At 47.8% G+C, this 22,269-nt stretch overlaps 1 protein-coding gene across 5 annotated transcripts; it reads left to right on the top strand.

Annotated features, from left to right (window-relative positions):
• Positions 1-633: 633 nt before the first annotated feature.
• Positions 634-22,269, top strand: DDX59 (DEAD-box helicase 59). 5 transcript variants are annotated; one of them, XM_082615809.1, is made up of 9 exons: positions 634-781; positions 1,343-1,581; positions 1,897-2,717; positions 3,776-3,943; positions 6,810-6,899; positions 14,667-14,918; positions 16,138-16,290; positions 16,808-16,936; positions 21,815-22,269. In XM_082615809.1, exons 3-9 carry the CDS (start codon positions 1,908-1,910, stop codon positions 22,076-22,078), a joined length of 1,866 nt encoding a protein of 621 aa, XP_082471935.1. In that variant the 5' UTR covers positions 634-781; positions 1,343-1,581; positions 1,897-1,907; the 3' UTR covers positions 22,079-22,269. The 5 variants fall into 5 exon arrangements, with proteins under 5 accessions (XP_082471935.1, XP_082471934.1, XP_082471933.1 ...); XM_082615808.1 differs by lacking the exon at positions 1,343-1,581; XM_082615807.1 differs by lacking the exons at positions 634-781; positions 1,343-1,581 and adding an exon at positions 1,074-1,175.

Genomic DNA, 22,269 nt, shown 5'->3' with positions numbered 1-22,269 from the left:
AAACTTACATATTTGCTCAACATGTGATTTCGAGGGCATCCAGTATTAGCCTGAAAGTACTGAAGTCCTGGAGCCCCGAGTCCCTCCTTCCGGTCCCGCGCTTTCCCCATCACTTCACTGCCAGCGGCTCGGGGACCAGTTCCAGCGAAGTGCGACCCCCCGGGACCCACCCGGCACGTGACTGTGTGACTATTCCCGCCGTCGGGTGGGGCGGGTGGAAAGGTCCAGAGTATCTCACGTGCACACTAAACCTGCTCCGTTAATTCCAGTTATTCTCCAGCTAGAAGCAGATCAGGGTTCGAGGCCCACAGGGCCTCACCCACTCCCCGCAACACCCCCCCCCACCCGCCTCCAAGCTTGCCAACCCCCCCACTCCCACCCTCGTCCCCGCCCCGCCCCTTTCCCGGCACCTTGACTCTTTTCCTCCAGCCCCGCCCACTCGATTACGCGAATTTTCCAAGAGCATCCCCACGCCTGCCCCTCCCCACGGAACCCGCCCGCAAACCAGTCTCCGGGATTTACAACCAGCCGGAAGCCGGGAAAGGGGCGTGGAAAACGCGCGGAACTGCCCGCCCCCGCCCCCTCCCTTCCGGCCTCTCCGTCGGGCTCCGCCTTCCCCGTGCGCCGCGGCGCATCCCAAAAGCCGGAGAAGTGGATTCTGCGCTCCGCACGGTCTCCCAGCTGCAGGGTGGCCGCGTGGCCCGAGCTCAGCGGCCGGAAGCCCAGCGCCTCAAGGGGGAGCCGCCCCGAGAGGGAGCGGACGCGGCCGCAGTCCGCGCGGGTGAGCGTGCCCCCGGCCCCAAGGCTCGGGCTTGCCTCCCGTCCTACTCCTCTCGTGCGGGACCCGGGCGCCGAGCCGCGGCGGCGGGACGGGCCCTGCGCAGTCCCCTCCCCCTCCCTGTTACCCCCCAAGCCCGGGCCATGGCAGCGCCGTGACGTCACGCGCCTCTGCGTGCGGAACCGCGGTGGGGGGGGCGACGCACGAGGGGGTTGACGTCGGGGGGTGGGACGACGCCCGGGGGCAGGGGAGGGGAGGGGCGTTGGCGCGAACAGGAGCAGCGCGTATTCAGCCCCGCCCGCTCCGGCTCTGTTCCTTCGCGAGGACCTGCGTTCCGAGCTCCTCCCTCTCGAGTGCAGCCGCCCCTCCCCTCCCTTGACCTTTTCGGAGACTTGAGGTGGTAACCCTAGACCTTAACTTGTAATTTCGTTGGAATTTTTCTGGAAAAATGGAATCTGGCAGTATATCCTAAGAATTTTTGTTCTGAGAAAAATGTTTCTTAGCATATTTGGCAGCCCCCAAATTAGGTTAAAAGTCTGTTTACCAAACGCTGTCATTTTGCAGAAACCTGTTTTGTTGTAAATGGGAAGCGCTGTGGTTGGAGGCTTGCACACGCTGAGAAGGTGTGAGCTTCAAGTCCCTCAGCCTCCAGGTGCTGAGTCCCCCGTGAGAACTGAACCCACGCAGGGTGCAACGTAACAGAACGCGCGTGCGTACTTCGCGCTCAGCTCTGACCTTGGAACCTAGTAACTGCTGCAGACGTGTTACTAGTGACGCTCGTGGCTTCGTCTTAAAGACTCCAGGTGTGAAGTAGGCCGTTTTCTTTTTGTGTTTTCGTTTGTGAACGTGTAACAGAAGGGTTTACCCCAGAATGTCTGGTATGTCAAAGTGCACGTCAGTCCACAGACGGAGGTCAGTGGTGTGAAGCCGTGTGCAGTGTATGCAGACAGAACTGTCTTCACCCGGCGGACTTGGGCGGGGGCGGAAGGGAAGCTTGATGGGAGCATCGCCTTCTTTGTTCTTTTGAGGCAAAACCTGGGGACATGATGAAATTAGGGTTCTTTATCTGTGACTTTATTGAGGGTAAAATAAACCTCAGTGTATAATTTCTTCCACAGAATATTGAAGGATGTTCGTTCCAAGATCCCTGAAAGTCAGGCGGAATGCTAACGATGATGGTGGAAGTTGTGCGGCCAAGAAAGTCAAACCAGAAGCAGAAGACCCCCAGCTGGGTGCAGGCGGGGATGGTCCAGCCGATGATGCCTCAGGTACCAAAGAAGCTGCCCTAGCGGCGCATCACGGCGCCCAGCCGTGCCCTCTCCCCGGGCCTGCCAGCCAGGTGCCTGAGGGGGGTCTGGCTGGACCCGGGCAGCGGGCGCAGGACAGCGATCTCCTCGAAGAGCCGGTGAAGTCCTTCTCCAAAACGCAGCGCCAGGCCGAGCCCGGGGAGCCGGTGTGCGTGGTATGCGGGCGGTACGGAGAGTACATCTGCAATGAGACGGATGAAGACGTGTGTAGCCTGGAGTGTAAAGCAAAACACCTTCTGCAGGTGAGCGGAACGGAGGAGCAGTTAGCGCCGGGCGGTCCACAGAAAGCGGGTTCTGAGCCAGCGGCTCCACGTCCTGCTTCGTACGTCTACACCGAGCACGCCTTCATCTCGAACCTTCGGGAGGACCAGATTGAAAACCTCAGACGGCAGCTGGGAATCGTGGTTCAAGGGCCAGGCGTCCCCAGGCCCATCATTGACTTTGAGCATTGCGGCTTCCCTGAGGCCTTAAACCTCAACCTGAAGACCTCGGGCTACGAGGTCCCCACCCCCATCCAGATGCAGATGGTCCCCCTGGGGCTTCTGGGCCGAGACGTGCTGGCCAGCGCGGACACCGGCTCTGGGAAGACGGCCGCCTTCCTGCTTCCCGTCATCATGCGAGCTCTCTTTCAGGTAAGGTAGAGCTCACCTGTATGAGCCTCAGGAACAGTCAAGGTGTTTACCAAGTGTCATCCTCAACTACGTTAAAACTGCAAACTGAAACCAAGTACCTTGAGTCACTGGGACTAAATTTTATTATATTGAACCAGTCTCTTCATTGAAAGTCTAAAAAATTGCTCTCCTCACAAAGTGTTGTCTTTTTAACAAATTTTCTATTCAAGGAACAGACTTTGGGTTTGGGGCGAAAATCCCGCTGACCAGGTGAGCTGTGATTTTTGTGTCAGTCTAGCCTGCTGCAATTTTGTGTTTCGAAAAACCTGATACCAAAGTCAGAACACTATTGTAGAGTTTCAAAATATACCACTAAGCGTGACCTGCGTTTCATCTTAAAATGGTACCACCTTACCTTACTTGTTGCTTTATAAGTACTGCTGCGCATAGCTTAACAGATGTTTTGAGTAATTATTTGCCAAGTACTAGAGAGTTTGTGAGGTTTGGAGGATGGCAAGGGGGGAAGGAGTGAGAAATGTAGGCGAAGGGAGAAGAGATAGAGGAAATTTTGGAACACTAAAGTGTAGTAGAAGATAATGTGAGAAAAAAATAAAAGACTAGATTTTCAAAATACAGACGAAACTCACCGGAAGACCAAAATAGAATGTTTGTATAAGTAAGGTCACCTGACAAAGAAGTGAATCTACAAGAGCGCTGAGGGGAAGTCGAGGGTAGGATGCCAGGCTTCACCCAGATCTTCAGGGCAACCGGCAGGTTTCTCTTCCGAGGAGGCCGGCTGGAGGTCGCATGGTCCAGTCGATGGGAAGCCAGGCTTCAGTTTTCCCGCCTTGACTGAGGCACATGCCTCTCCCTGGTCCTGATGGTGGTCTTTCATTGTCTGTCTGTGTTATGTGAGAAATGGGTGCAATTTATGCTGGTTTTGGAAGAGAATTCTGCTGTTGAGCAGAAGACCGGTGGGCTGATGGGACCGCTTTCAAAGAAAAGTGCTCCTGGGGCTGCCTTGAGGCTTGCGTCCACAGCCGCAGAGCTCATTGCTGGTGTGTTTCACATCTTTGCAGAGCAGGATGCCATCCGCGCTCGTCCTCACGCCCACGCGGGAGCTGGCCATCCAGATCGAGCGCCAGGCCAAGGAACTGATGAGCGGCCTGCCCCGCATGAGGACCGCGCTCCTGGTGGGGGGCCTGCCCGCCCCCCCGCAGCTCCATCGCTTGCGCCAGCGCGTTCAGGTGGGCTCCCTGGACCGAACGCCTTTGCAGAGGACCTAAGCAATGCAGGAACTAAGGGTTTTCGCCCCCTGAGGAACTTCAGAGTGTGATTTTAGGTGGCCTTTGAAGTCTTGCCACATGAGCCTTAATTTTAAAGTTCGTTTTCTGTGGGGAAGGACAGGAGCACAGGTTAGGGAGGTGCCTTTTGTTTTCCCAACGCCGTCGGATGTTCTCACAGCCATTACCACCCTTAATCATTGCGTTTGCTCTGGGAGGTGGGGTGGCGTACCCCCCCTTTCACGGTTGAGAAGATGAATCTCAGAAAGGCGGGCCTTCTCTCAGGATCGTGGCTGATACACTTTAGAGTGTGATTCCTACAAACAAGGACATTGTCCTTCGTCATCACAATCCAGTTATAGACTCAGGAAATTCACGCTGGTCCGTTGGGATGCATTAACATTGGTGTCACCGCCTCCGACCCCGCTCCGGTTTTGCTAGTTGTCCCATCAGCTTTTTTCCGTCGAGTTCAGAGTCTTTCGTTGCTTGTAGCTGTCATGTCTCTCTCAGTGTCTTCAGTTTGGAGCCGATCTTTCCTTTTTTCTCAGGATCTTGGGACTCTTTAAGGATTATAAGCCGCTTACTTGGAAGAACAGCCTTCAACTGATTAGATTCAAGTTACAGGTCTCGAATTTAGTTGTTTAACAGAACACCACAGAGGAGATGCTTTTCTTTTCATTATATCCTTTTAGATGGCACACAGTTTCAATTTGTCCTTTTACTGGTGCTTTTATCTGTCAAGTTAAAACTGTAGAGTTTGTTTGTACCCTTTGTGTTGAGTAAGTATTTTAAGGGGAGTACTTTCAGGTTGTAAATTTATGGAGCTTCCTCACACTTCCCACTTACTTACTTTTTTATATCAGTGCGGACTCGTGGTTCCGTTTTTTTCACAGGGTTATAACCTGTGTGACCCGAGGGAGCACCTTCCGGCCGGTGTCTGTGCCCTTTTATTATATCCCTGTCGTTCTCTGACTACCTTCTTACTTTCTGTCTGAAGAAGATGTTCTGTACTCGCCTCGTTCTTTCCTGGCCTCAGCCCGGGAGCTCTCTCCACGGAGCCCTGGCTCCTTTGGTGTGGAGAATAGTATTCAGAAACCGAGACCTGGGCTCTCCCTGGGCTCCTTGCTGTTGAACTGTCATTGCTTCTGGGACCTCAGCCTATCCGAGACCATGAGTTTATGTTGATAACTTCCAGTTCTCATTCATCACAGGGTTCCTTTTACGTTTTCTGTTCCCATGTTGGTAACTCTGATGATGAGAAACCTGCCATCCCTTATCCTTTATGTAGTTATTTCTCTGCCCCATCTCCCGGCATGTCACCTGTGTCCCTCCCTCACAGCGATGCCTTCCTCCCTGGACTCTGCCCTGCATGGCCTCAGCCCTCCTCGCCCGGCTGCCGCTCCCCCTGCCACCCAGGCCAGGACTCACAGACACCTACCCTCTGGGAGGAAAAGCAACTGAAGCGTCTGTGTGCTCGGCAGAGCTGTCTTTCAAGAGTAAGGACAAGACGAAGACCTACTCAGATAAACAAAACCAAGAGAGTGTATTGCCAGTGGACCATCTAAAGGAACTTCTGGAGGAAGCCTTCTGCAGATAAAGAAGATTCCAGAGAGGAAGGTTGCGGGGGTGGAAGGAAGCTGGTGCGAAGTCGGCAGTAAGTGTGTGGGCGAAGCGAAACAGGCCGAGCGAACAGTGACCAGGAACAAGCCGTGGTTTCAAAATAATGGGGTGAATACCATCCCACAGCGTGTAAGGGCAGGCGAGATGCGATCGCGGTAAAGCATCGCCCTGGATCTTTCAAGAACAAGCTAAAAGTGTTGATTAACTTTATATTAAGTTACAGATTTGTTGACATTCAAGGCGAAGCACTCAAAGATTGAAAAAGAAGTTGATAACTTCCAAACCATCAGAGGGGAAAATGGAGGAGAAGGAGTGAAGTCAAGTCAAAGTAATTAAAATTGACTTGGTATTTGTGGATGTCTGAAGTACCCACGCCAAACCCTGTGTTCTAGGGATACAGACCTATTATCATCCGTGGCGATGTTACCGCTGTGCGGGTGTGGACTGGAAAAGTGGGTACAGCTGAACATAGGAGGTCATTTGTAACTGCACCAGAGTGATCCCGGCACTGTCTCATTTAATCCTCACCATAGTTTTTAGCATTTCCATCTTACGACGGGAGAAGAGAGACTCACACCATTATTAAATGCTGGAGCCACGATTCCTGCTGAAGTTTGACTAAAGAGCCCCTACTTTTAACCACAACTTCAGCTAATATATTATAAAACTCTTAAGGCCCTTGAGTGACCTTAGAGTTCATTGTACCCAGCCTCGTAATTTAAAAGTGAAATAGCAGGCCCGGAGAGGGCAAGGGGTTTGCACTTGTTCACGGAGCCAGATAGCGGTGAGCGTGCTCGTAAGGCCCTCCGGTGTGGCCCCTGCCAGGTTCTCAGGCCCCCCTCCACCCACGCCAGCCTCCCTGCCTCCGAGCCTCACTGGTCAGGATGCCCTTCCCTCTCCCTGGACCTGCCCGTCGTACTAACTCCCGCTACCCCTGTGGGTGTTGGCTTGTGCTTTAGCAGCACTGAGTGCGTCCCTCCATTTATCACGTCCTGTCCTCATCCTCGTGAGCACGTGTTTGCTCTGTGTCTTCCTTAGTGTCGTGACTTTCAGGAGAACAGAGACCAAGTCTGACTTACTCATCATCGAGCTCCGAGCACTTACACCAGAGTCTGGCATGCATTGGCCACTCAGGAACTGTAGAATGAAGGAATACGTGCGTGAATGAACCTGATCGAACTTTCTAATTTGCCTTTTCTCTTTCGTTCAGGTTATCATAGCAACTCCTGGGCGACTTCTGGATATAATAAAGCAGAGCGCTGTAGAACTTGGCGGTATAAAAATTGTAGTAGTGGATGAAGTAAGTAGTGGTGTTTAAAAACAGAGTTTTATATAATCTGTGAAAAGCGCGTTATAGTCATATAATTGCATTGTATAATCAGGCATTTTCTCTCCCAAAGGAAAACAATTCAGGGATTTTTTTTTAATTGGCAATAGTGGTTCTTAAGCCGGTGCCTGTGTAGCACTGTCGCTAAACTAAAATTAAACCAGCACTGTCTTGTCCCAATTGATTGAAAATGTAAACTTAACAGGTATACTGTATTCTCAAGTGTTAAGTTTTTTAAAATATGCTGGGTGTCATTTGTCTACAAAAAAAAAAAAAGAAAGAAATCAGTGGCAAATAACTCTGAGCAGGAATTTTGGAAGTAGCTAATGATGCTTAGTTGGAGGAGCTTCTTTATTTTTTTCTATGTGGACACAGGTGTCTGTGGTTGTGATTTTCTGTGTTGCATAGAGCACATAGGCATTTTTATACTTTGGCCTTGCTTAATAAGAAGTAAATGTGTTATTATTTGATGATAATCCATGTACCAACCGGACGGGGCATGGCTGTGCTGCCTGCACGCTCGTCCCGCTGGCTGTGACGGGGCAGAGGCTTGGGGTTACCCAGCAGTGATCAGTGCTGACCAGTGACAGCAACCTGGCCTGCGTCTGTGGCGCCAGGGAGTAGCCTTGGGACAGCAGAGGGTGTGGCCGCAACACAGCCAAGACCCAGAAGACGGGGGCTTGAGCCTTTACTGCGCCTGCTGTGAGACCTTGGGCGGGTCATTTCATTTTCCAGAGTCGTGGCAAGGAAGAGCAGTGGTGGTGAAAACGTCTCCCACTGAAAAGTCCCGTATAAACGTAAAATAATATCCAGTCCTTTAGAAAGCGCTGCCAAGCCCGCGTTTCCCTGGCCCGGCCTTCGGGGGACCTGATCTGTTGTGTTGGATTGTCATTCTTCCTGCCACCCTGAACGTGTGGCTGGGTTTCCCCTGTGGATAAGCCCATGTCCTTAGGTTTCCCCTCCCCGTCTTATGAACCTGAGGATGATCCTCCTCGTAGAGAACTTATTCATGCCCCCCTCTCTTCAGAGCATTTTCATTTTCTTACGTTAACAAGGTTTCCCTGGCACCCCAGGGCTGCGCTCAAGGTGATGGTGCCCGAGGAGTGCTGTCCGGCAGAAGTGCACCGATGCCCAGCTCCTCGGCAACTGGGGACATGGCTCCTGTGTGGTCAGGGGAGAGGCGCTGCTCAACAGCAGAATCGGTCACATACTGAAGCCGAAGTCAGCACAGAGGTGCTCCTTGGGTGCAGGGGACGAGCTCTGGGTGAGATGGGTGGCGTCACAAAGAATCTTTAAACACCCTCCAAGCCTGCAAGGTGCCCTGTTCACAAAAGCAGGTGAAGGTCTGAATTCGTCCCGAGAGCCGAGGTTTGCCCTCTCCCGATGCAAGCTGTCAGTAGGACCGTGTACGTGCTCAGGGTTTCAGGAGAAATGAGAGGGTCAGTACGTTGGCTTCTCAGAGGTCACGGGACTTGACCTGAGCCTCGGAAGAGGGAGGAGGATTTAGAAGACTAGAGGATGCATCCAGTGCCCCAGGTGAAGAGACAGGCAAGCAGACTCGGTCGGGTCGGAGACGGGCCGGCCTGAGGGTCCTGCGTGAGAAGTAACGGGAGGTGAAGCCGGTGGCTGGCGGGTCGGGTTGCAGAGGACCCGGAAGGGAGGATGCAGGGGAGTGTGGCCGTGACCTGGGGGCGGTGAGGCTTAGATTACTGGGCGGGTGTGCCACGTGGGAAGTGGTGGTTTACCGGGTCTGCTGCCCATGCGGGGGAATTAGAGGAGGAAGAAGAAAGCCAGCCAGCGACGAGGGGGGAAGGTCGGGGACAGGCTGGAGGCAGGCGTCGGGGTTCGCCTGAGGGTCACAGTGAATCACTTACGGGTCGTGTGATGACCGGACACACGGGAGGACGAAGGTGGGTGGGGTGCGCCTTGATTTAGGGCCCACGGGGACGGGCTGGGGCCTGGTGGTCACACTCGAGTTGGTTTTGGAGAGTGGAATTTCACGTGGGTGCTGGATGGAGGGGCAGGTATCAGACCCATGCGTGAGAGTCCGCGGGACGCGCTGGCTTCTCTAAGGAGGAAGCTGAGAGGGACGAGCAGTGGGCTGAGGCTCTGCCTTGTGCAGCTGAAGACAAGTCAGTGAACGGAGAGGTGGTCTGAGAGCCCAGAGGGAACTGGGAACAAATGATGTCCCTGGGGGGAGAGGCCACTGTTCCGGGGGCGGGGGGAGGGGGCCGGACACAGGAATGGTCAGGTCGGAAGTCTAAGGCAATCCTTTAGGATTAGGAAAATTTGCTGTCACCCTCCGCGTCCCCCGTGTTCCGAGGATTCTCTCCCACCCCTTCCGCCTGCTCTTCCTCTGTTCCGTGTCTGTGACTCAGAACCTTCCATCTGGAGCCGCCCTGCAGACCTCAGGCCCCCTCGTCTCTGCTCCGGGGGCCCGTGCGCAGACCGTCCTTCTCCTGCAGTGTGTTCCCTGCTCCACCCGGTGACCAGGCGCACCGTTTGCCGTTTCCCCAGTGGCTGAGATGGAGAACCAGAGCTCGTGCTTGGATGCTCTGGTTCTGTGGGTCTGGGGTGGAGTCCGGGAATATTTGCACTGCTTGCCTTTATGGAGGCTTGGGGTGCTGACGTACAGCTAGGGCTTTTCCCGTGCTAGCCTTTGCTCTTGGTTGTGAGGATGTAGTGGAAAGCGAGGTGAGCTGTGACACAGGCGTGTACACAAGGTGACGGGACAGAGGCGCCCGAGGAGGGGGGCCCCTCAGGTGGGAGGGGCCTCTGGGGGGCCCACTAGGCTGAGGGCTGAAGAGCAGGAGCTGCCACGCAGAGATCCGTCTGGAGGAAGGGCTCCACGCGGGAGAAGGGCCGCCAGCCACAGGGGGACAGGTGAGGACAAGTGGCGAGCGGGGCAGGTCCCGGGGAGGGAGATGGGCTTGCAGGAGGGGCGAGGGGGAGGCCGGAGGCCGGGCCGGGGCGGGCACCCTCCTGGTGTGATGGGAGGTCTCGGGAGGCTTGGGTCGAGGAGGAGCACCTGTGACATGTCCTCGGGCATCTGTCTGATTGCCTGAGGTGAGCGGGTTCTGGTCGGCTGAGGCAGGAGTCAGGGGTCCGCACGGACGTCAGCAGAATCTGCGGGGCTGCTAATGGATCGGAGGTGGGGTGATGATGATGAGAGACGAAACAGAGGTGCCTGACGGTGCCGTCTCATGAGATGCTGCTGGAGTAGGGCTGGGTCTGGCAGTGGGAGAGACGGTCTGTTTTGAACATGTTAAGTTCCAGGGGCCTTGAGGTCCAGCTGGGGCCACGGAGTGGGCAGTGAGTCTCCACCACTTGAGTCCAAGGAGGCGGTTATGGCCCTGAGTGAGGTTTGGGGCGTCTTTGACGTGTCCGTGGTGCTCAGAGCCCTGGAACTTGTTGAGCTTCCTGGAGGGAGAGCATGGGTTGAGACGGAGGGGGCCTGGGATGCAGCCCACGGGCTCACTGACGTACAGAAATTGTCTGAAAAGGGAGAGCCAGGGAGGGAAGGAAACCAGGGCTTGAGGGAGGGCTGGTCAGGATGTGTCGTGCTGTCATTTAACTGTATCGTGTTTCAAGGATATCAACATAGTAAGTTTCCCTGCTGGACCATCAATTTTGGAAAGGTAGGGTTTCCTCCCGTGTCGTCGCTGTCGAGCACACAGCATTGAGCTTGGTGTTCATGACGTAGGTTTGGGGCCAGTGGTCCCCGGTCCACCAGCTCCACCACATCGTAGGGCACTGTGTCATGTGCCTCATCCACATCTGTAAAGCGGGGTCACGATGGTGCCCACCTCCCACCATGCTCCCTTGAAAGGTGCCCAGCGTCCAGTAAATGCCCATCGAATGGGGACTGTCAGCCACCGTTGGCTACGAGTCAAGGTTTGCTGAGTGGAGTGAATGTTTAGCCTGGGGACCCTCAGGAGTGAAGTTTTGGTGGCAGAGATGGAAGTCGGATTGTCCGGGATTAAGGACATCACGAGCAATGAAGAAATGCAGGCGATACCAAGAACAGTTCCCAGAAAATTAGGCCAAATTTGCTGTTTAATTAGGGGACACCTACGTTCACCTCTTACCTTATTAATGCTTACTCTGTATCCAAGTGCTGTCTCCCCCCGGGGACTCTGAGATTTTCAGAGTAGCCTTGTGTTCATTGTGAGTGGCTCTACTATTTGAATCACCTTAAATTTAAGTAGTGCTTTTAATTCTAAGAGGTTTTTTGTTTTTTTGTTTTTTTGTTTTTGTGGTACGCGGGCCTGTCACTGTTGTGGCCTCTCCTGTTGTGGAGAACAGGCTCCGGACGCGCAGGCTCAGCGGCCATGGCTCACGGGCCCAGCCGCTCCGCGGCATGTGGGATCTTCCCAGACTGGGGCACGAACCCGTGTCCCCTGCATCGGCAGGCGGACTCTCAACCGCTGCGCCACCAGGGAAGCCCTCTAAGAGGTTTTTTAAAGTACATGTTCCCCCACATTTTAATCTGTTAACATCCCTCTAAGGTAGGTAGGAAATAGATTTATAAGTGGAAACTGAGGTGTAGAAAGAGTAAGATTTTCCCAAGATCTGATTGATAATGGCTTTCAAAAAATACAGTTTAGATGGGAACCAGTCATGAATATTGTTTAGGTAGGGGCGTGTGTGTGTGTGTGTGTAAATGAAACAGAACTTTCATGAAACAATACTTAACCTTGTGACATGTGATTTCTCTATTCTCATATGTTTTATTCTATCCTATTTTGTGATTTTAAAAAATGCTATTCATGGCCCATTCTGCAGTTTGAATAACAACTGTATTCTATGAGTAATCCACCTACATTAAAGAGAAGTTAGAGGGACTTCCCTGGTGGCGCAGTGGTTAAGAATCCGCTTGCCAATGCGAGGGACACGGGTTCGAGCCCTGGTCCAGGAGGATCCCACGTGCCGCGGACCAACTAAGCCTGTGCGCCACAACTGTTGAGCCTGCGCTCTGGAGCCTGCGAGCCGCAACTGCTGAGCCCGTGCGCCTAGAGCCCATGCTCCACAACAAGAGAAGCCACTGCAATGAGAGGCACGCACACCGCAACAAAGAGTGGCCCCCGCTCGCCGCAGCTGGAGGGAGTCTGCCTGCAAGGACCCAACGCAGCCAAAAAAAAAAAAAAAAGATTCTTAAAAAAAAAAAAAAGAAATTAGAAACAGGAGGAAAAACACCCATATTCCCATTGAAATAACCATAAATAACCATAGTCATTGTATTTCTTTTTCATTTTCTCCTGGCCTTGAGAATTCAGACATTATTCTGTAGACACTGGGAAACTTTAAAGGATTTTAAGCCTGAGTGTATTATAATCAAACTCATATTCTCCACGTGGAGAATAGCCTTTGAGCAAGAAGGCTGGTTCCCAGGAGGGAGGGGAGGGCTTGAGCCAGGGTGGTGGCTGTAGGGACGCGGGGGAGGGTTTCCAGACACAGTTAGGAAATGGAAAGTTAAGTGAGGCAGCGCTGGTGTCCGGGTAGTGGGACGATGGGCGAGTGTGGCTTTCTCTACTTTGTTTTGTTTACCAAGTTTTCTACAGCGAGCACGTTATTATTTCTCGTATTTAAAAATAATAATAGGGCTTCCCTGGTGGCGCAGTGGTTAAGAATCCGCCTGCCAATGCAGGGGACGCGGGTTCGAGCCCTGGTCCGGGAAGATCCCACATGCCGCGGAGCAACTAGGCCCGTGAGCCACAACTACTGAGCCTGCGCATCTGGAGCCTGTGCTCCGCAACAAGAGAGGCCACCATAGTGAGAGGCCCGCGCACCGCGATGAAGAGTGGCCCCTGCTTGCCGCAGCTAGAGAAAGCCCTCGCACAGAAATGAAGACCCAACACAGCCAAAAATAAATAATTAATGATTTTTAAAAAAGTATACTCTTCAAATAATAATAATAATTGCATCTTAAAAAGAGTTAGACAAAGACTTAAAAATGGCTGTTGAATGTGGCACCTGGGGAGTGATTGAAGACCTGAAGGAGCCGGTGAGGGGCGGGAGGTGAGCCCTGGACTGGACAGTCGGGGGAGGGCGGGTAGGTGCGGGAGGGAGACTGCACGCAGGGCTGGAGGACTCTTCCAGGAAGTTTGGGTGAGAAGAGAAACTGAAGGAATTTATTTCTCCTGAACCAGGAGAAGCAAGGCCATCTACTGAGATGAATGGGGCTTCGTGGGATTACTGAGGAACGTGGAGATGTTTGCAGGCACACTGTGGGTGTGTGTTCTCTCTGTCTGCTAGTTTGTTGAAACACTGAGAAGGACCTTGCTGGTACTTCATATACTTTATCTCATTAATCCTCATCACAGCCCCAGGAGGTAGTTACTATTATCATTTCCATTTATAAAGGGAAAAACTAAGGCTTAAAGCTCTTCGTTAACTTGCTTGAGGTCATAGGTAGAGCCAGGATCAAACCCAGACCATCATGATAATTTCATATTTTTTAAATGTCATAGAATGAATAATATTAAAACAAGTGATCAAGCTTCAGTCTAATGGACAGCACATTAGTGGACACTAAAACAATTCAATGTCTTATTTTCCAAAATTATAGACACCCAGATTATATTTGAAAATCAAGATAGCCTTAACTTTTCTTTATTTTAAAATTAAAAACTTAAAAAATTTTTGCTCTTTTTTCAGCAATACATTCATTGTTTTTATTTTTTTTAATGTTTATTTATTTTTGGCTGCGTTGGGTCTTAGTTGCGGCATGCGGGGTCTTCCGTTGTAGCGCACAGGCTTCTCTCTAGTTGTGGCACACAGGCTCCAGAGCGTGTGGGCTCCATAGTTGCGGTGTGCGGGCTCCAGAGCACGTGGGCTCTGCACTTGCGGTTCACGGGCTCAGTAGTTGCGGCATGCGAGCCCCCGCAGCATTTGGGATCTTAGTTCCCAGACCAGGGATTGAACCCTCATTCCCTGCATTGGAAGGCGGATTCTTAACCACTGGACCACCAGGGAAGTCCCTCATTGTTTTTAAAAACCAGCAATGCAGAGGTATATACAGAAGTGAAAACCCCCAAATTAATTTTTTTTTATTTGAAATCATATTTTATTATAGATATATGTTCATGGTAAAAAAAAAAAATTCAAGAACTTCCCAGGCGGTCCAGTGGTTAAGACTCTACACTTCAAATGCAGGGGGCGCAGGTTCAATCCCTGGTTGGGGAACTGGGATCCCACATACTGCACGGTGTGGCCAAAAAAAAAGATCAAACTTTGCAAAAAGCTATAAAATGAAGAATAAAATTGTTCCCCCCCAGCTCACAAGTCTCCTCTCCAGAGTTAGCAATTAACTTCCCTGAGTATATATACAAATGGCCTCACGTTATACATAGTGTTCTCTATTTTGCTTCTTTCCTCCTAGCAGGGATAAAGAGCTTTCTGGTCATTTTTCATGCTAGCACCGTGTTGTATGGTATGGATCTACCATAATTTACTTACCAAGTCTCCTCCTGTTGGATATTTAGGCTGTATATGGTGGGGTTTTTTGGCCACTATTACTAATGCCATAATAAAAATCTTTGTATATCATTATAAACGTAATTACACAATATGTAGTTTTATATATTTTTTTTCCCCAGTTAATCCTTTGGCTTTTGACATTGTGGTGTATTTTTCCGTGTCAAGAGTTTTAAATTTTTTACGTTCTTAATTGTATCCGTTTTTTTTCTAGGGTGGCTCTGGGTTTTCATGTAGGACTAACTTTACAATGATTTTGTTTAGGCTGATACCATGTTAAAGATGGGCTTTCAACAGCAAGTGCTTGACGTTTTGGAAAACGTGCCTCATGACTGTCAGACCCTTCTGGCTTCGGCCACGATTCCAGCCAGCATAGAGCAGCTTGCAAGCCAGCTTCTGCACGACCCCGTGAGAATCATCGCTGGGGAGAAGAACCTGCCCTGCTCCAACGTGCGCCAGATTGTGTTATGGGTGGAAGAACCAGCCAAAAAGAAGAAACTGTTTGAAATCTTGAATGTGAGTGGTAAAGCGGTCAGCCCTGCTTTGTAGATTGCACTTGCATTTTTCACAGTTTTTTGGGTTTTTTGGCCACACGGCTTGTGGGATCTTAGTTCCCCGACCCAGGGATTGAACCCGGGCCTTCCGCAGTGAAAGCACGGAGTCCTAACCACTGGACCGCCAGGGAAGTCTCCACAGTTCTTTTTTTTTTTTTTTAACAAATTTATTTATTATTTTATTTATTTATTTTTGGCTGCATTGGGTCTTCATTGCTGTGCGCAGGCTTTCTCTAGTTGCAGCGAGCGGAGGCTACTCTTTGTTGCGGTGCACAAGCTTCTCATTGCAGTGGCTTCTCTTGTTGGAGCACGGGCTCTAGGTGTGTGGGCTTCAGTAGTTGTGGCATGCGGGCTCAGTAGTTGTGGCTCGCTGGCTCTAGAGCGCAGGCTCAGTAGTGCGCATGTGCCTAGTTACTCCACGGCATGTGGGATCTTCCCGGACCAGGGCTCGAACCCGTGTCCCCTGCCTTGGCAGGAGGATTCTTAACCACTGGGCCACCAGAGAAGCCGTCTCCACAGTTCTTGAGAGAGTGCTTTTTAGATGCAGCTTCAGGGGAACCTGCTGTAGATGTTTAATAATAAATTGCTTTGCTTACTTCAGAATTCTTTAGGGTTCAGATAAATTTTTATTTGTGAAAGCATGCAGTATAGACGCAAGGTTGGTTTTTTTCCCATTATTATAGAAAGATATTTAAATATCAAGGTTATTCCCAAAGAATATTTTTTTGTTTCAAAAATTTTTAGTAGTTTTAAATATAAGGTAAAGACAAGTTCTTTCTTGGCTGTTCTGTCCTTGAGAAATAGAATTTTTTTAACAGTAGCTGGTTTAAGCAGAAATTTGTTAAGTGGGTGGTATGTACAAGCGTAGTTGTTAAAAATACAGTATTAAGTTAAATATGGTTTATTTTGACTTACGAACAATTTTGGAAATTTTAAATCGCACTTAAAATCATTTCTGCAGTTTTAATGAGGTGATGCAGAAGTGTGAAGGACGTACACTTTGCCTCCTGTTTGTGCATATTTTAAAGAAAACACTCATTTTAACAGAATGTGCCTTTTTTCCTTCTTAGCAGTGTTGGTAAACCTATTGATAACTAGCTTATACTAATGCTCTCAGAAAAACGTCCCATTGTAAATTATGTTATGGCAATCATTTTAAATATGTGTTTTTAATGTTTCAGGATAAGAAACTCTTTAAGCCTCCAGTGTTAGTATTTGTGGACTGCAAACTAGGAGCAGATCTGTTGAGCGAGGCCGTTCAGAAAATCACAGGTCTGAAAAGCACCTCTGTGCATTCGGAAAAGTCACAGCCGGAAAGGAAAAACATACTGAAGGTGACACCCAGCGTTCTGTTTTCTTCTCTTTCCTGTAAATCTGTTTTGCCTCATTTTCGAGAGATACCATATTATCTGCTGCTTTTTAAAGCAGACCTTTTTTTTTATTAATGACCCTGAGAGCTTCAGGCACGCAGCGGTGTGAAGTTAATTGTTCCTCTTGCTCTGGCTTCTGTGTTTTGGGAGCAATAAGCCTGTCCCCTAGGGATTGTCTACTAAATAGATTAATCATTCAGAATCTGCCATTTCTGAAATCAGGTCACTTTGGACTGAGGCATAGAGTAATTCACCTTTGGAAAAGGTTTGCCTGAATAAATTATTAGAAAAAATTTGGGGTTGGGGTTGGAAGGCCTTTAAGCTGCATATGTGTCTCAGATGTACTAAGACCTATACTTACTGCGAAGGTATTGCAACAGCAGTATTGAAGAAAGTGTTGAGAAAAGAAAGGATAATCTGAATGACAGAAGACCACTCAAGATAAATCCTCAATAATGAATTTTGTTGCTGTTTTGGAAAGGGTTTACTTGAAGGAGACTACGAAGTTGTCGTGAGCACGGGGGTCTTAGGAAGAGGCCTGGACTTGGTCAGCGTCAAGCTGGTTGTCAATTTCGACATGCCTTCCAGCATGGATGAATACGTGCATCAGGTAAAGAGATTTTATATGTTACCACCATTTTGCTCATGAATTTTCTTATGCAAGGCATTGTCGTTACAATGGTAAGTTAAAAAAAAGCAGGACATAAAACTGCATGTATTTTTGCTTTTAAAATATATAAACTAGGGGCTTCCCTGGTGGCGCAGTGGTTGAGAGTCCGCCTGCCGATGCAGGGGACACGGGTTCGTGCCCTGGTCCGGGAGGATCCCACATGCCGAGGAGCGGCTTGGCCCGTGAGCCATGGCCACTGAGCCTGCGTGTCTGGAGCCTGTGCTCCGCAACGGGAGAGGCCACAACAGTGAGAGGCCCGCGTACCGCAAAAAAAAAAAAAAAAAAAAAAAAAAAAAAAAATAAAATAAAATATATAAACTAAATTACGTTTTTCAAAACTATATGGGTGCCTAGAATGCACTAAAAATTAGTTGGAAATAAAACTAAAACGTTTATTAAAAAAATTTCAGTGATTAGCTTTTGGTGTAGTTTAATTTTCTTTATATTTTTTGTTTTCTTCAGTGAGCATATTAAATGGCTTTTATAAGTAGAAAAAGAGGGCTTTGTTTAAAAAGGTTGTTTTAAGTTGCTGCATCTGGCCAAAATAAAATCGATCTGCTGAAGTGTTTGTTTTTTTAGGAATCATGTCTTCATCTCCTCTCCATACCCTTATTCGCTCTAGACTTTCACCTTTCAGAGTTTGGTTCCTTTCCTTTGCTGCCAGAGATAACAGCAGCTCTTCTTTCTCGCAGAAATAAAGCCTCTCTGAGCGCCACGTTATCTCACTGACTGCTACCTGTCTTCCTTCTCCGGCATCACTTACAGACTCTTCAAGTAAAGCCTTTCTCTGATGTTCTTAGAATCACCTCTGAATGTCACATTTACTGGAGCCGCCCACTGAAATGCCTGTAGCGCCCTTACTGAGTTGTTGCTTTATTTTTCGTAAGACTTCATAATCTAGCAGTCTGCCGTCTCTCTCCCTCCTTCTTGCTCGCTCTCTCTTTTTTCCTTTCTTTTCTTTTCTTTTTTTTTTTTTGGTACCACCTCATTTACCCGTGCCTCAGGGATTTGACTTTTCCACAGGAACTGATTGTTCACGTAACTGAACTTTATTTTCTTCCAAACTTTCAATTTAATGATTTTGGCTGGATGGGGCTTCCCTGGTGGCGCAGTGGTTAAGAATCCGCGTGCCAGTGCAGGGGACTCGGGTTCGAGCCCTGGTCTGGGAAGATCCCACGTGCCACGAAGCAACTAAGCCCGCGTGCCACAACGACTGAGCCCGTGTGCCTAGAGCCCGTGCTCCGCAACAAGAGAAGCCACCACAGTGAGAAGCCCGCGCACCTCAACGAAGAGTAGCCCCCGCTCGCCGCAACTAGAGAAAGCCCGCGTGCAGCAACGAAGACCCGATGCAGCCAAAAATAAATTAATTAATTAAAAAGAAAAAAATAATAATTTCGGCTAGAAATCTGTCTAGAGTATTAAAATACTTAAGAAGCTTCTTTGCTTGTTAAATGGAGCATGCTGCTTATAGCTATGTACCTGTCTCTTGCTCTCCCCAGGTCAGCCCTGTGGCTGGCGGTTATCACCCTGCATCCACTGTAATAAAGGTAGTGTGCCTCGGGGATGCTGACAGGTGCAGAGCTGCGTGCCTCTCCTCAGAGGGGCCACAGATCCTTCTGCTTTTCTAGTTCTGTATTCGGGTGTTTTTTGTTTGTTTCAATCATCAGAGTACACATACACACGATAATAAATCACGCAAATAACGAAAGTATAAAATGAAAGGTAAGTCTTTTCAAGGAAGCCCTCCTACCTTTGAGTGGTTCCCCCAGTTCACACTGCAGAAACGGTAAATGCATGCGTGTGTGCATATATACAGATGTGATGTGCATGCCCTGTCACACCTTCCACATAAATGGGACCATATTATTATACCCACTATTCTGTGCCTTTTTTCCTTTTTTTTTTTAAAGAGGAAATATATTTATTTTATTGAAGTATAGTTGATTAACAATATCGTGTTAGTTTAGGTCTACAGCACAGCGATTCAGCTCTATGTGTGTGTGTGTATAAATATATTCTTCAGATTCTTCTCCCTTATAGGTTATTACCTAATATTGATTAGAGTTCTGTGTGCTATATAGTAGGTCCTTGTTTTTATCTGTTTTATATATAGTCGTGTGTATCTGTTAATCCCAAACTGCTAATTTATCCCTCATCCCACTCCCCCTTTCCCCTTTAGTAACCGTAAGTTTGTTTTCTGTGTCTGTGAGTCTCTCTGTTTCAGAAATAAATTCATTTGTTTTTTGTTTTTTCTTTTTAGATTCCACATATGAGTGATATCATGTGACAGTTGTCTTTCTCTGTCTGACTGACTTCACTTAGTATGATAATCTCTCTAGGTCCATCCATGTTGCTGCAAATGGCATGATTTTATTCTTTTTTATGGCTGAGTAGTGTTCCATTGTGTATTTATACCACATCATCTTTATGCATTCATCTGTCTGTGCCTTCTTTCTTTATTAAATAGACCTTAGACGTTTTTCCTTATCAGCACACACACTAGGTGCCATTTAATAAGTGTTAATATGTATTGAGTGCTTAGCCTAATGCCAGGCACTGTTCTAAGCTCTTTAAATGTTTTTACTTGTTGAATCTGGCTTGTTCTATTTTCGTGGCTGCATGGGAATGTATTATATGGATGTCCTGTAATTTATTTAACAAATCCTTCACTGCTGGACAATCAGATGTTTCCAGTGTTATTAAATAATGCTGCAGTGAACACCTATATACACAGCTTCCTGGGCCTCTCCTGCAAGTGCATCTGTAAGAGAAATTCCTAGTGGGAGAACTGCTGGGTTAAATGATATGGGTATTTAAAATTATAGTCAGTATTCCCACGTGTCTGATTTTTAATTTCAGGGATGGTAAGCTTCTGGAGAAATAATTTTGTATTGTTAACATTAGCTGTCTTTGGCCGGGCTGCGTGGCTTGTGGGATGTTAGTTCCCCAACCAGGGATTGAACCCAGGCCCACAGCAGTGAAAGCGCCCAGTCCTAACCACTGGACCGCCAGGGAACTTCCTAGCTATCTTTTAGAATTTGGAGACCATTGCAGTTAATTTTTAACTGCTTTTTATCTCAGTATAACATATCTAGTATAAATTACATCTCAGATGTAATCCACCTGCTATACAATTTGCCAATTTAAAGTGTACAGTTCATTGGTTTTTAGTATATTCATAGAGTGGTACAGCCATCAGTATAATTGATTTTAGAAAATTTTCATCGCCCCCAAAAGAAACCCCTTGCCCCTCAGCAGTCATCCCAGTTCCTCATCACACACGCACACACCCTCATTCTCAGGCAACCGCAACTACGGTAGATTTATGTCTTCTGGACATTTCATGTAAATGGAATCATACAGTATGTGGTCTTTTGTGACTTGTTTCTTTCACTTAGCATAATGTTTTCAAGGTCCACACGTTGTAGTATTTTATTGACCAATAATATCCCATTGTAAGGATACACCGTATTTGTCCATCCATTCATTGGTTGCTAGACATTTAGGTTGTTTCCACTTTCTGGCTACTACGAATAATGCTGTGAAGGCCCAAGGCCATGTTTTTGTGTGGACATGTGTTTTCATTTCTGTTGGACATAAACGTAGGAATGGAATTGCTGGGTCCCTGTTGAACATCTTGGGGAACCACCAGACTGTTTTCCCATGTACCTTCAGGTTTTACATTCCGACCAGCAAAGTATAAGTGTTCCATTTTCTCCATATCCTCATCGACATTATTATAGCCAGGTTCATAGATAGGAAGTGTTTTTGATTTGCCTTTCCCTAATGACAGTGATGTTGCACATTTCATGTACTCATTGGCCATTTGTATACCTTTGGAGGAATGTCTGCTTAAATCCTTTGCTTTTAAATTGGGTTGCCCCTTTTGAGTTGTAAAAGTTCTTCATATGTTCTAGAGACCCTTATCAGAAACATGATTTGCAGATATTTTCTCCCATTCTGTGAGTTGCAGGTATTAATTTTTAGTTTCATTGAAACAACTCAGTAAGGTAAATAAATCAGGTAAAAACAAAAGCTGATACTGAAAAACAGCATCTCCCCCTTATTTCTCCCCAGTCTAATTCTCTGCAGGCCACCCCTTTCAGCCTTTTTAGAGTTTTCTTTTACAGCGTTAAAAATGTTCTGTATATTGGCGGGAACTATCTATTCATTTAGATAATCTGACTATACTTTAAGTTCTACATTTCAATTAAGGAGCAGAAATTGACCATGATTGTGTATTTCCCTCCCTTCTGAAGAGTTTCTCAGTATATTTGGAGACACGTTTTGTTCCTTCTCACGGGTCTCCACAAATTTGTGTCTGTTTAGCTCTGTCAAAATGAGAAATAACTATGCAAAAATGGACTTGCTTCAGTCTCACATTTCAAGGCACTTAAGTACCATAAAGGAGATAGATGCTCTTAATGCAATAGCTTTCAAAAAATTTCTACTTTAAACCACCCACAATAAGAAATATCTTTGTCTCATTACCCCCTACACATACATACAAACATGCACACACGCACGCATATGCACACATGCACACACGTGCATAACTGAAACAAGTTTCACAAACAATACTCACTTTTATTATTTTTATTTTCTTATTTTCTATTTGGGTTGTTTCCTTAACACTATGCTAGTGGCAGCCCACTAAATTGATTTCACAAGTATATTGAGGTGAACAACTCAAAGAATGCTCTCTGAACAAATGTTCATCTTAGTGAAGCTTCTGTAAATACTAGTCTTCGTTTTCTTTCAAGAGACGTTAAGATTCTATGTGAACATTTTGAAAACGTCCTTTGCATTTCATTTCAGGTTGGAAGAGTGGGGAGATTAGGTCAAAATGGAACAGCGATTACTTTCATCAATAACAACTCGAAAAGACTCTTCTGGGATATTGCGAAACGAGTGAAACCCACAGGGTCCCTTCTCCCCCCCCAGTTGTTAAATTCCCCTTACCTTCACGACCAGAAGAGAAAGGAGCAGCAGAAGGATAAGCAGACGCAGAATGATCTGGTCACGGGGGCTAATCTCATGGACATTATTCGAAAACATGATAAAAGTAATTCTCAAAAATGATTTGTGATACCATGTTGAATAATTTTTATTGCATATTGTCAGTGAAATTTCTGTACATTATTCCTGTATGGTTTGATGAATGTGACATGCACATGAAACAAAAAGTTAACATGATGTAAAAAGTTTTAATAGACTATCAAATTTATACAGCAATATTGTATTTATTTTCCTTTTTAATTTTCATAAATTAA

Source organism: Mesoplodon mirus (genome assembly GCF_964341445.2).
Source record: "Mesoplodon mirus genome assembly, chromosome: 3".
Classification (NCBI taxonomy): domain Eukaryota; kingdom Metazoa; phylum Chordata; class Mammalia; order Artiodactyla; family Ziphiidae; genus Mesoplodon; species Mesoplodon mirus.
Note: the sequence above shows the minus strand (reverse complement) of the source record. Positions and strands in the feature narration are given on the sequence as shown.

Excerpts from the sequence above, each read along its gene's own strand:
- DDX59 (XM_082615808.1), top strand. The coding sequence starts at position 1,908 with ATGTTCGTTCCAAGATCCCTGAAAGTCAGGCGGAATGCTAACGATGAT. Across the intron at positions 3,944-6,809 it reads GCTTGCGCCAGCGCGTTCAG|GTTATCATAGCAACTCCTGG; the intron begins GTGGGCTCCCTG and ends TCTTTCGTTCAG. Across the intron at positions 14,919-16,137 it reads AACTGTTTGAAATCTTGAAT|GATAAGAAACTCTTTAAGCC; the intron begins GTGAGTGGTAAA and ends TTAATGTTTCAG.